This window comes from Mytilus trossulus, chromosome 4, assembly GCF_036588685.1.
Source record: "Mytilus trossulus isolate FHL-02 chromosome 4, PNRI_Mtr1.1.1.hap1, whole genome shotgun sequence".
Lineage (NCBI taxonomy): Eukaryota > Metazoa > Mollusca > Bivalvia > Mytilida > Mytilidae > Mytilus > Mytilus trossulus.
The window spans coordinates 79,426,078-79,439,751 of NC_086376.1; the positions used below are offsets into that span (position 1 = coordinate 79,426,078).

The following is a 13,674-nucleotide window of genomic DNA, read 5'->3' on the forward strand; positions in this document are numbered from 1 at the left end:
TTAATACGTCACAGAAAAAAAAATTTGTTAACTTGTGGACAGGATGTTGTGCCACAAACATTCGGTGTCAATATTTCTTTAGTAAACCATATCCGGATTTCGACAATAAATGTCTCTTCAGTGATGTTAGGGATCGAAACGGTATTTGGAAGGCCATATAAAAAGCACCCTCATTTTTAGAGAAAGTATCCTCATTTTTAGATTAACTCTTGAATTCTAAGAGTCAATATATAGGATGAACGAATCATATAAACCGGAGGGAAAATATGATACATGCCCAAACAAAAAATATAAACGAGTCTAAATTGAAAACTACGTTCAAACCTATGACTGCGTTGGATAAAAACCGCAATTTTTATACGTGTGCATGTCAAACAAATTTCGTTGTAGAAGGGTCTAAAAACAGCACAAACAACATTTTCCAAAAGACCAAAAGAGTGAAAAAGTATATTTAAACAAAACGCATTTGACTAACAGGTCGAACAACTGATGTTCTTTAACCCTGCTGACTGCCATTGGCGATTGCCAAATAAAATTGATCACAGGTTGTAACAAAATGGATCTTATTATAAATTTAATACGTCACAGAAAAAAAAAAATTGTTAACTTGTGGACAGGATGTTGTGCCACAAACATTCGGTGTCAATATTTCTTTAGTACACCATATCCGGATTTCGACAATAAATGTCTCTTCAGTGATGTTAGGGATCGAAACGGTATTTGGAAGGCCATATAAAGAGCACCATCATTTTTAGAGAAAGTACCCTCATTTTTAGATTAACTCTTGAATTTTAAGAGTCAATATATAGGATGAACGGATCATATAAACCGGAGGGAAAATATGATACATGCCCAAACAAAAAATATAAACGAGTCTAAATTGAAAACTACGTTCAAACCTATGACTGCGTTGGATAAAAACCGCAATTTTTATACGTGTGCATGTCAAACAAATTTCGTTGTAGAAGGGTCTAAAAACAGCACAAACAACATTTTCCAAAAGACCAAAAGAGTGAAAAAGTATATTTAAACAAAACGCATTTGACTAACAAGTCGAACAACTGATGTTCTTTAACCCTGCTGACTGCCATTGGCGATTGCCAAATAAAATTGATCACAGGTTGTAACAAAATGGATCTTATTATAAATTTAATACGTCACAGAAAGAAAAAAATTGTTAACTTGTGGACAGGATGTTGTGCCACAAACATTCGGTGTCAATATTTCTTTAGTACACCATATCCGGATTTCGACAATAAATGTCTCTTCAGTGATGTCAGGGATCGAAACGGTATTTGGAAGGCCATATAAAAAGCACCCTCATTTTTAGAGAAAGTACCCTCATTTTTAGATTAACTCTTGAATTTTAAGAGTCAATATATAGGATGAATGGATCATATAAGCCGGAGGGAAAATATGATACATGCCCAAACAAAAAATATAAACGAGTCTAAATTGAAAACTACGTTCAAACCTATGACTGCGTTGGATAAAAACCGCAATTTTTATACGTGTGCATGTCAAACAAATTTCGTTGTAGAAGGGTCTAAAAACAGCACAAACAACATTTTCCAAAAGACCAAAAGAGTGAAAAAGTATATTTAAACAAAACGCATTTGACTAACAGGTCGAACAACTGATGTTCTTTAACCCTGCTGACTGCCATTGGCGATTGCCAAATAAAATTGATCACAGGTTGTAACAAAATGGATCTTATTATAAATTTAATACGTCACAGAAAAAAAAATTGTTAACTTGTGGACAGGATGTTGTGCCACAAACATTCGGTGTCAATATTTCTTTAGTACACCATATCCGGATTTCGACAATAAATGTCTCTTCAGTGATGTTAGGGATCGAAACGGTATTTGGAAGGCCATATAAAGAGCACCATCATTTTTAGAGAAAGTACCCTCATTTTTAGATTAACTCTTGAATTTTAAGAGTCAATATATAGGATGAACGGATCATATAAACCGGAGGGAAAATATGATACATGCCCAAACAAAAAATATAAACGAGTCTAAATTGAAAACTACGTTCAAACCTATGACTGCGTTGGATAAAAACCGCAATTTTTATACGTGTGCATGTCAAACAAATTTCGTTGTAGAAGGGTCTAAAAACAGCACAAACAACATTTTCCAAAAGACCAAAAGAGTGAAAAAGTATATTTAAACAAAACGCATTTGACTAACAGGTCGAACAACTGATGTTCTTTAACCCTGCTGACTGCCATTGGCGATTGCCAAATAAAATTGATCACAGGTTGTAACAAAATGGATCTTATTATAAATTTAATACGTCACAGAAAAAAAAAATTGTTAACTTGTGGACAGGATGTTGTGCCACAAACATTCGGTGTCAATATTTCTTAGTACACCATATCCGGATTTCGACAATAAATGTCTCTTCAGTGATGTTAGGGATCGAAACGGTATTTGGAAGGCCATATAAAAAGCACCCTCATTTTTAGAGAAAGTACCCTCATTTTTAGATTAACTCTTGAATTTTAAGAGTCAATATATAGGATGAACGGATCATATAAACCGGAGGGAAAATATGATACATGCCCAAACAAAAAATATAAACGAGTCTAAATTGAAAACTACGTTCAAACCTATGACTGCGTTGGATAAAAACCGCAATTTTTATACGTGTGCATGTCAAACAAATTTCGTTGTAGAAGGGTCTAAAAACAGCACAAACAACATTTTCCAAAAGACCAAAAGAGTGAAAAAGTATATTTAAACAAAACGCATTTGACTAACAGGTCGAACAACTGATGTTCTTTAACCCTGCTGACTGCCATTGGCGATTGCCAAATAAAATTGATCACAGGTTGTAACAAAATGGATCTTATTATAAATTTAATACGTCACAGAAAAAAAAAATTGTTAACTTGTGGACAGGATGTTGTGCCACAAACATTCGGTGTCAATATTTCTTAGTACACCATATCCGGATTTCGACAATAAATGTCTCTTCAGTGATGTTAGGGATCGAAACGGTATTTGGAAGGCCATATAAAAAGCACCCTCATTTTTAGAGAAAGTACCCTCATTTTTAGATTAACTCTTGAATTTTAAGAGTCAATATATAGGATGAACGGATCATATAAACCGGAGGGAAAATATGATACATGCCCAAACAAAAAATATAAACGAGTCTAAATTGAAAACTACGTTCAAACCTATGACTGCGTTGGATAAAAACCGCAATTTTTATACGTGTGCATGTCAAACAAATTTCGTTGTAGAAGGGTCTAAAAACAGCACAAACAACATTTTCCAAAAGACCAAAAGAGTGAAAAAGTATATTTAAACAAAACGCATTTGACTAACAGGTCGAACAACTGATGTTCTTTAACCCTGCTGACTGCCATTGGCGATTGCCAAATAAAATTGATCACAGGTTGTAACAAAATGGATCTTATTATAAATTTAATACGTCACAGAAAAAAAAAATTGTTAACTTGTGGACAGGATGTTGTGCCACAAACATTCGGTGTCAATATTTCTTTAGTACACCATATCCGGATTTCGACAATAAATGTCTCTTCAGTGATGTTAGGGATCGAAACGGTATTTGGAAGGCCATATAAAAAGCACCCTCATTTTTAGAGGAAGTACCCTCATTTTTAGATTAACTCTTGAATTTTAAGAGTCAATATATAGGATGAACGGATCATATAAACCGGAGGGAAAATATGATACATGCCCAAACAAAAAATATAAACGAGTCTAAATTAAAAACTACGTTCAAACCTATGACTGCGTTGGATAAAAACCGCAATTTTTATACGTGTGCATGTCAAACAAATTTCGTTGTAGAAGGGTCTAAAAACAGCACAAACAATATTATCCAAAAGACCAAAAGAGTGAAAAAGTATATTTAAACAAAACGCATTTGACTAACAGGTCGAACAACTGATGTTCTTTAACCCTGCTGACTGCCATTGGCGATTGCCAAATAAAATTGATCACAGGTTGTAACAAAATGGATCTTATTATAAATTTAATACGTCACAGAAAAAAAAATTTGTTAACTTGTGGACAGGATGTTGTGCCACAAACATTCGGTGTCAATATTTCTTTAGTACACCATATCCGGATTTCGACAATAAATGTCTCTTCAGTGATGTTAGGGATCGAAACGGTATTTGGAAGGCCATATAAAAAGCACCCTCATTTTTAGAGAAAGTACCCTCATTTTTAGATTAACTCTTGAATTTTAAGAGTCAATATATAGGATGAACGGATCATATGAACCGGAGGGAAAATATGATACATGCCCAAACAAAAAATATAAACGAGTCTAAATTGAAAACTACGTTCAAACCTATGACTGCGTTGGATAAAAACCGCAATTTTTATACGTGTGCATGTCAAACAAATTTCGTTGTAGAAGGGTCTAAAAACAGCACAAACAACATTTTCCAAAAGACCAAAAGAGTGAAAAAGTATATTTAAACAAAACGCATTTGACTAACAGGTCGAACAACTGATGTTCTCTAACCCTGCTGACTGCCATTGGCGATTGCCAAATAAAATTGATCACAGGTTGTAACAAAATGGATCTTATTATAAATTAAATACGTCACAGAAAAAAAAATTTGTTAACTTGTGGACAGGATGTTGTGCCACAAACATTAGGTGTCAATATTTCTTTAGTACACCATATCCGGATTTCGACAATAAATGTCTCTTCGGTGATGTTAGGGATCGAAACGGTATTTGGAAGGCCATATAAAAAGCACCCTCATTTTTAGAGAAAGTACCCTCATTTTTAGAGTAACTCTTGAATTTTAAGAGTCAATATATAGGATGAACGGATCATATAAACCGGAGGGAAAATATGATACATGCCCAAACAAAAAATATAAACGAGTCTAAATTGAAAACTACGTTCAAACCTATGACTGCGTTGGATAAAAACCGCAATTTTTATACGTGTGCATGTCAAACAAATTTCGTTGTAGAAGGGTCTAAAAACAGCACAAACAACATTTTCCAAAAGACCAAAAGAGTGAAAAAGTATATTTAAACAAAACGCATTTGACTAACAGGTCGAACAACTGATGTTCTTTAACCCTGCTGACTGCCATTGGCGATTGCCAAATAAAATTGATCACAGGTTGTAACAAAATGGATCTTATTATAAATTTAATACGTCACAGAAAAAAAAATTTGTTAACTTGTGGACAGGATGTTGTGCCACAAACATTCGGTGTCAATATTTCTTTAGTACACCATATCCGGATTTCGACAATAAATGTCTCTTCAGTGATGTTAGAGATCGAAACGGTATTTGGAAGGCCATATAAAAAGCACCCTCATTTTTAGAGAAAGCACCCTCATTTTTAGAGAAAGTACCCTCATTTTTAGATTAACTCTTGAATTTTAAGAGTCAATATATAGGATGAACGGATCATATAAACCGGAGGGAAAATATGATACATGCCCAAACAAAAAATATAAACGAGTCTAAATTGAAAACTACGTTCAAACCTATGACTGCGTTGGATAAAAACCGCAATTTTTATACGTGTGCATGTCAAACAAATTTCGTTGTAGAAGGGTCTAAAAACAGCACAAACAACATTTTCCAAAGACCAAAAGAGTGAAAAAGTATGTTTAAACAAAACGCATTTGACTAACAGGTCGAACAACTGATGTTCTTCAACCCTGCTGACTGCCATTGGCGATTGCCAAATAAAATTGATCACAGGTTGTAACAAAATGGATCTTATTATAAATTTAATACGTCACAGAAATTTTTTTTTTGTTAACTTGTGGACAGGATCTTGTGCCACAAACATTCGGTGTCAATATTTCTTTAGTACACCATATCCGGATTTCGACAATAAATGTCTCTTCAGTGATGTTAGGGATCGAAACGGTATTTGGAAGGCCATATAAAAAGCACCCTCATTTTTAGAGAAAGTACCCTCATTTTTAGATTAACTCTTGAATTTTAAGATTCAATATATAGGATGAACGGATCATATAAACCGGAGGGAAAATATGATACATGCCCAAACAAAAAATATAAACCAGTCTAAATTGAAAACTACGTTCAAACCTATGACTGCGTTGGATAAAAACCGCAATTTTTATACGTGTGCATGTCAAACAAATTTCGTTGTAGATGGGTCTGAAAACAGCACAAACAACATTTTCCAAAAGACCAAAAGAGTGAAAAAGTATATTTAAACAAAACGCATTTGACTAACAGGTCGAACAACTGGTGTTCTTTAACCCTGCTGACTGCCATTGGCGATTGCCAAATAAAATTGATCACAGGTTGTAACAAAATGGATCTTATTATAAATTTAATACGTCACAGAAAAAAAAAAATTGTTAACTTGTGGACAGGATGTTGTGCCACAAACATTCGGTGTCAATATTACTTTAGTACACCATATCCGGATTTCGACAATAAATGTCTCTTCAGTGATGTTAGGGATCGAAACGGTATTTGGAAGGCCATATAAAAAGCACCCTCATTTTTAGAGAAAGTACCCTCATTTTTAGATTAACTCTTGAATAACATCTGTTGTAGGGTTGTCACTGACTCAGACGTATATATATACGTCTGAGTCAGTGACAACCCTACAACAGATGTATCCATCGGATCGCCATCAATGATGGTGATACATGGCTGTGTACATTATGTATATACAACTCGTCTAAACATAAACCCAACAATGTTAGATCTGTAAATTTGTTTTCGCAAATTTTTGGTTCTTCCCTCGCCGGGATTCGAACCCATGCTACTGTGATATCGTGACACCAAATCGCCTGCACTGCAGCCGTCCCGCTAGACCACACGACCACCTGGGCTCTCAAAAAAAGAGCTTACGGTGGGCATGTGTTACCTTTCCACGTCAGTTTTAATCTAGCGGCGTACAACAGTACATGATATATAAGGCATGAAGATGTTATTGTTACAGATCAGCTAAATTATCTATAGTAAAGGATCCTACAAATTAATGTAAGATACAGTCACAGAAAATAATTATATTCATAAGTACGTCTGAGTCAGTGAACATTGTTGGGTTGATGTTTAGACGAGTTGTATATACATAATGTACACAGCCATGTATCACCATTATTGATGGCGATCCGATAGATACATCTGTTGTAGGGTTGTCACTGACTCAGACGTACTTATGAATATAATTATTTTCTGTGACTGTATCTTACATTAATTTGTAGGATCCTTTACTATAGATAATTTACCTGATCTGTAACAATAACATCTTCATGCCTTATATATCATGTGCTGTAGTACGTCGCTAGATTAAAACTGACGTGGAAAGGTAACACATGCCCACCGTAAGCTCTTTTTTTGAGAGCCCAGGTGGTCGTGTGGTCTAGCGGGACGGCTGCAGTGCAGGCGATTTGGTGTCACGATATCACAGTAGCATGGGTTCGAATCCCGGCGAGGGAAGAACCAAAAATTTGCGAAAGCAAATTTACAGATCTAACATTGTTGGGTTGATGTTTAGACGAGTTGTATATACATTATGTACACAGCCATGTATCACCATCATCGATGGCGATCCGATGGATACATCTGTTGTAGGGTTGTCACTGACTCAGACGTACTTATGAATATAATTATTTTCTGTGACTGTATCTTACATTAATTTGTAGGATCCTTTACTATAGATAATTTAGCTGATCTGTAACAATAACATCTTCATGCCTTATATATCATGTACTGTAGTACGCCGCTAGATTAAAACTGACGTGGAAAGGTAACATATGGCCACCGAAAGCTCTTTTTTTGAGAGCCCAGGTGGTCGTGTGGTCTAGCGGGACGGCTGCAGTGCAGGCGATTTGGTGTCACGATATCACAGTAGCATGGGTTCGAATCCCGGCGAGGGAAGAACCAAAAATTTGCGATAGCAAATTTACAGATCTAACATTGTTGGGTTGATGTTTAGACGAGTTGTATATACATTATGTACACAGCCATGTATCACCATCATCGATGGCGATCCGATGGATACATCTGTTGTAGGGTTGTCACTGACTCAGACGTACTTATGAATATAATTATTTTCTGTGACTGTATCTTACATTAATTTGTAGGATCCTTTACTATAGATAATTTAGCTGATCTGTAACAATAACATCTTCATGCCTTATATATCATGTACTGTAGTACGCCGCTAGATTAAAACTGACGTGGAAAGGTAACATATGGCCACCGAAAGCTCTTTTTTTGAGAGCCCAGGTGGTCGTGTGGTCTAGCGGGACGGCTGCAGTGCAGGCGATTTGGTGTCACGATATCACAGTAGCATGGGTTCGAATCCCGGCGAGGGAAGAACCAAAAATTTGCGAAAGCAAATTTACAGATCTAACATTGTTGGGTTGATGTTTAGACGAGTTGTATATACATTATGTACACAGCCATGTATCACCATCATCGATGGCGATCCGATGGATACATCTGTTGTAGGGTTGTCACTGACTCAGACGTACTTATGAATATAATTATTTTCTGTGACTGTATCTTACATTAATTTGTAGGATCCTTTACTATAGATAATTTAGCTGATCTGTAACAATAACATCTTCATGCCTTATATATCATGTACTGTAGTACGCCGCTAGATTAAAACTGACGTGGAAAGGTAACATATGGCCACCGAAAGCTCTTTTTTTGAGAGCCCAGGTGGTCGTGTGGTCTAGCGGGACGGCTGCAGTGCAGGCGATTTGGTGTCACGATATCACAGTAGCATGGGTTCGAATCCCGGCGAGGGAAGAACCAAAAATTTGCGATAGCAAATTTACAGATCTAACATTGTTGGGTTGATGTTTAGACGAGTTGTATATACATTATGTACACAGCCATGTATCACCATCATCGATGGCGATCCGATGGATACATCTGTTGTAGGGTTGTCACTGACTCAGACGTACTTATGAATATAATTATTTTCTGTGACTGTATCTTACATTAATTTGTAGGATCCTTTACTATAGATAATTTAGCTGATCTGTAACAATAACATCTTCATGCCTTATATATCATGTACTGTAGTACGCCGCTAGATTAAAACTGACGTGGAAAGGTAACATATGGCCACCGAAAGCTCTTTTTTTGAGAGCCCAGGTGGTCGTGTGGTCTAGCGGGACGGCTGCAGTGCAGGCGATTTGGTGTCACGATATCACAGTAGCATGGGTTCGAATCCCGGCGAGGGAAGAACCAAAAATTTGCGAAAGCAAATTTACAGATCTAACATTGTTGGGTTGATGTTTAGACGAGTTGTATATATATATATATATATGCAACTCGTCTAAACATCAACCCAACAATGTTAGATCTGTAAATTTGCTTTCGCAAATTTTTGGTTCTTCCCTCGCCGGGATTCGAACCCATGCTACTGTGATATCGTGACACCAAATCGCCTGCACTGCAGCCGTCCCGCTAGACCACACGACCACCTGGGCTCTCATAAAAAGAGCTTTCGGTGGCCATATGTTACCTTTCCACGTCAGTTTTAATCTAGCGGCGTACTACAGTACATGATATATTAGGCATGAAGATGTTATTGTTACAGATCAGCTAAATTATCTATAGTAAAGGATCCTACAAATTAATGTAAGATACAGTCACAGAAAATAATTATATTCATAAGTACGTCTGAGTCAGTGACAACCCTACAACAGATGTATCCATCGGATCGCCATCAATGATGGTGATACATGGCGGTGTACATAATGTATATACAACTCGTCTAAACATCAACCCAACAATGTTATATGTATATACAACTCGTCTAAACATCAACCCAACATATATATACAACTCGTCTAAACATCAACCCAACAATGTTATCAATGATGGTGATATATATATATAAGAAGATGGGGTATGATGGCCAATGAGAGAACTCTCCACAAGAGATCAAAATGACACAGAAGGTAACAATTATAGGTCACCGTATGGCATTCAACAATGAGCAAAGCCCATACCGCATAGTGAGCCATAAAAGACCCCGAAATGACAAGTCAAACGAGAAAACTAACGGCCTTATTTATATAAAAAAATGAACGAAAAACAAATATGAAACACATAAACAAACAATTTTGGAAGAAAACAAAACTTAGATTGATATAACTATGTACTTTTTTACACAACATCTAGTTCGCATTTTTTGGATCAACAATATCTCAAATAGTGTTTTGGACTTACCAACTGAAACCTGTCATTACCATAAGGTCTCAAAAGACAGTTATCATCTGCTACGTGCATTATCATCTGTTCATTACAGATTTCATTCTCTGTAAAGAATACAAATAAATGATTACTGGATCATAACACCAAGCATGATATTGTTTCCGTTGATCAATCCGGAGTTCTCTAAATATACTTTCGACATTTACCAAGAAGAACTTACTATAAATAAATCTAGAACAGCAGTAGTAATCCTTTTCTATAGTTGGATATTTCAATTTCTAAAGGGAAACTCCATGGTAACATTTAGCACAACAGAATCATTTTGCATTTTCTATAATCTGTTGTTTTGAACGGCGATGTTCTATTTATTCCATCATACGGTGTCTTTATATCGCAGCTTGATTTAATAAATAAATGTGGCTGTACCTACATTTTACGGTAACATTGTACTAAAGGAGCGGAAATCACTAGGTGATCCATGTCAGTTCATCTAACCTTTAGACACACGTACTTATTTAAATAATATTGTATCAATAGCTTTGAATACTGTTTTCATTGGCACTAATATCAATTTAGCCATCAACAAATTACAACATAACTAAATGTGTACTCTTTTCGAATGTTTTCTTTTATGTATATATAAACACACGTTCATTTTTTATATATAAATTGCTTTTACTATATATAATATTCATTATAAGGTAAAATCCTAACTATCTTACTGGCTGTTGATACTTTGATTTTATCATTGCACAAGTCATGTCTTCTTTGACTGTCTATGGTGTTAAAACACTAAATTCCTGGGATGTGGTTTAGATGATTTTAGTCTCTGACGCTAATTGATTTTGACTTTCAAGTAGCTCTCAGCTTAATATAATATTGTTGACACATCTTGTAATGCAGCTTTTTTTTAAATTCAATTTAACTAATTTAGTATCATATCTCTTCTCACTATTTTTAATATGTACCACCTTTGATAAGCATTTAGTTTGACGATTGATTTTCACTTCTTTTCTCGTACTATGAATAACAAAATAGTTTATTCTGTTAGAAATATTTCCGTTCTCCTTACAACAAAATTATTATACTTAAATTTATCGGTGTATGTTATTTTGAGTAACGCCATATTTTCCAAGGATATTCATTTTGTAGTTGTCCTTTGACATTGTTCTATATTTCACTTTTTACTCATATGTTTGAGTTATCTGCATTCATTTCAAAAGGTAAAAAAACATACATATTAATGTGAACATACAAAAAATTGGTTATGTAAATAATTTATGAATGTGTCCCTTTTTTAAATTTTCAATATTTATGAAAAGAAAGAGTAGTTGTATATATTTCATTAGCACCCATTAAAATTTCAGATAACATCATCTAGAAGTTTGTCGTATTTTATGATTATTTTTGAATTTTTGAATTTGCCTTTATTTCTGTTAATTTCTATTATTACAGTTTGTGAACACCAATTGTTGTCAATTACTCATTCCAGCACTTGTATTTTGTTTCTTGTAAACAGGTTAATATTCTGGACGCCAGTCTTTGCCTCCTTTCTAAAATAATTCACAAACAAAACACAGGTTAATATTCTGGACGCCAGTCTTTGCCTCCTTTCTAAAATAATTCACAAACAAAAATCAGGTTCATATTCTGGACTCCAGTCTTTGCCTCCTTTCTAAAATAATTCACAAACAAAAAACAGGTTAATATTCTGGACTCCAGTCTTTGCCTCCTTTCTAAAATAATTCACAAACAAAAAAACAGGTTAATATTTAGTTTAAACATATTTGTTTTATAGTGGATTGGGAAACAAGTTTTTACAACTTATATTAATCCCTTTCCACTTTGCGGGTGCGAGTACTGCCTTGTAGCGGCATTAGCCTACTCTTTTCCGAAATCTACAAGGGTGTCTTTAACGTGCAAGAGATATGGCTCTCTCTTAACACGGGTCAGCCATTTATCGTCCCCGTCCGACGGACTATCATCGTTTCCTCAAGACAGGTTAATATTCTGGACGCCAGTCTTTGCCTCCTTTCTAAAATAATTCACAAACAAAAAACAGGTTCATATTCTGGACTCCAGTCTTTGCCTCCTTTCTAAAATAATTCACAAACAAAAAACAGGTTCATATTCTGGACTCCAGTCTTTGCCTCCTTTCTAAAATAATTCACAAACAAAAAACAGGTTCATATTCTGGACGCCAGTCTTTGCTTCCTTTCTAAAATAATTCACAAACAAAAAACAGGTTCATATTCTGGACTCCAGTCTTTGCCTCCTTTCTAAAATAATTCACAAACAAAAAACAGGTTAATATTCTGGACTCCAGTCTTTGCCTCCTTTCTAAAATAATTCACAAACAAAAAAACAGGTTAATATTCTGGACGCCAGTCTTTGCCTCCTTTCTAAAATAATTCACAAACAAAAAACAGGTTCATATTCTGGACTCCAGTCTTTGCCTCCTTTCTAAAATAATTCACAAACAAAAAACAGGTTCATATTCTGGACTCCAGTCTTTGCCTCCTTTCTAAAATAATTCACAAACAAAAAACAGGTTAATATTCTGGACGCCAGTCTTTGCTTCCTTTCTAAAATAATTCACAAACAAAAAACAGGTTAATATTCTGGACTCCAGTCTTTGCCTCCTTTCTAAAATAATTCACAAACAAAAAACAGGTTAATATTCTGGACGCCAGTCTTTGCCTCCTTTCTAAAATAATTCACAAACAAAAAACAGGTTAATATTCTGGACGCCAGTCTTTGCCTCCTTTCTAAAATAATTCACAAACAAAAAACAGGTTAATATTCTGGACTCCAGTCTTTGCCTCCTTTCTAAAATAATTCACAAACAAAAAACAGGTTAATATTCTGGACTCCAGTCTTTGCCTCCTTTCTAAAATAATTCACAAACAAAAAACAGGTTCATATTCTGGACTCCAGTCTTTGCCTCCTTTCTAAAATAATTCACAAACAAAAAACAGGTTAATATTCTGGACGCCAGTCTTTGCCTCCTTTCTAAAATAATTCACAAACAAAAAACAGGTTAATATTCTGGACTCCAGTCTTTGCCTCCTTTCTAAAATAATTCACAAACAAAAAACAGGTTAATATTCTGGACGCCAGTCTTTGCCTCCTTTCTAAAATAATTCACAAACAAAAAACAGGTTAATATTCTGGACTCCAGTCTTTGCCTCCTTTCTAAAATGATTCACAAACAAAAAACAGGTTAATATTCTGGACGCCAGTCTTTGCCTCCTTTCTAAAATAATTCACAAACAAAAAACAGGTTCATATTCTGGACTCCAGTCTTTGCCTCCTTTCTAAAATAATTCACAAACAAAAAACAGGTTCATATTCTGGACGCCAGTCTTTGCCTCCTTTCTAAAATAATTCACAAACAAAAAACAGGTTCATATTCTGGACGCCAGTCTTTGCCTCTTTTCTAAAATAATTCACAAACAAAAAACAGGTTAATATTCT

The 13,674-nt window shown here is 35.1% G+C and overlaps 1 protein-coding gene across 1 annotated transcript in view; it reads right to left on the reverse strand.

Moving 5' to 3' along the window:
* LOC134716833 (uncharacterized) overlaps positions 1–13,674 on the reverse strand; it is a 31,291-nt gene that overhangs the window by 13,275 nt on the left and 4,342 nt on the right. Inside the window, exon 3 of the mRNA XM_063579845.1 lies at positions 10,213–10,301. Within this exon, the coding sequence (XP_063435915.1) occupies positions 10,213–10,301 (89 nt within the window). The remainder of the gene's footprint in view (positions 1–10,212; positions 10,302–13,674) is intronic.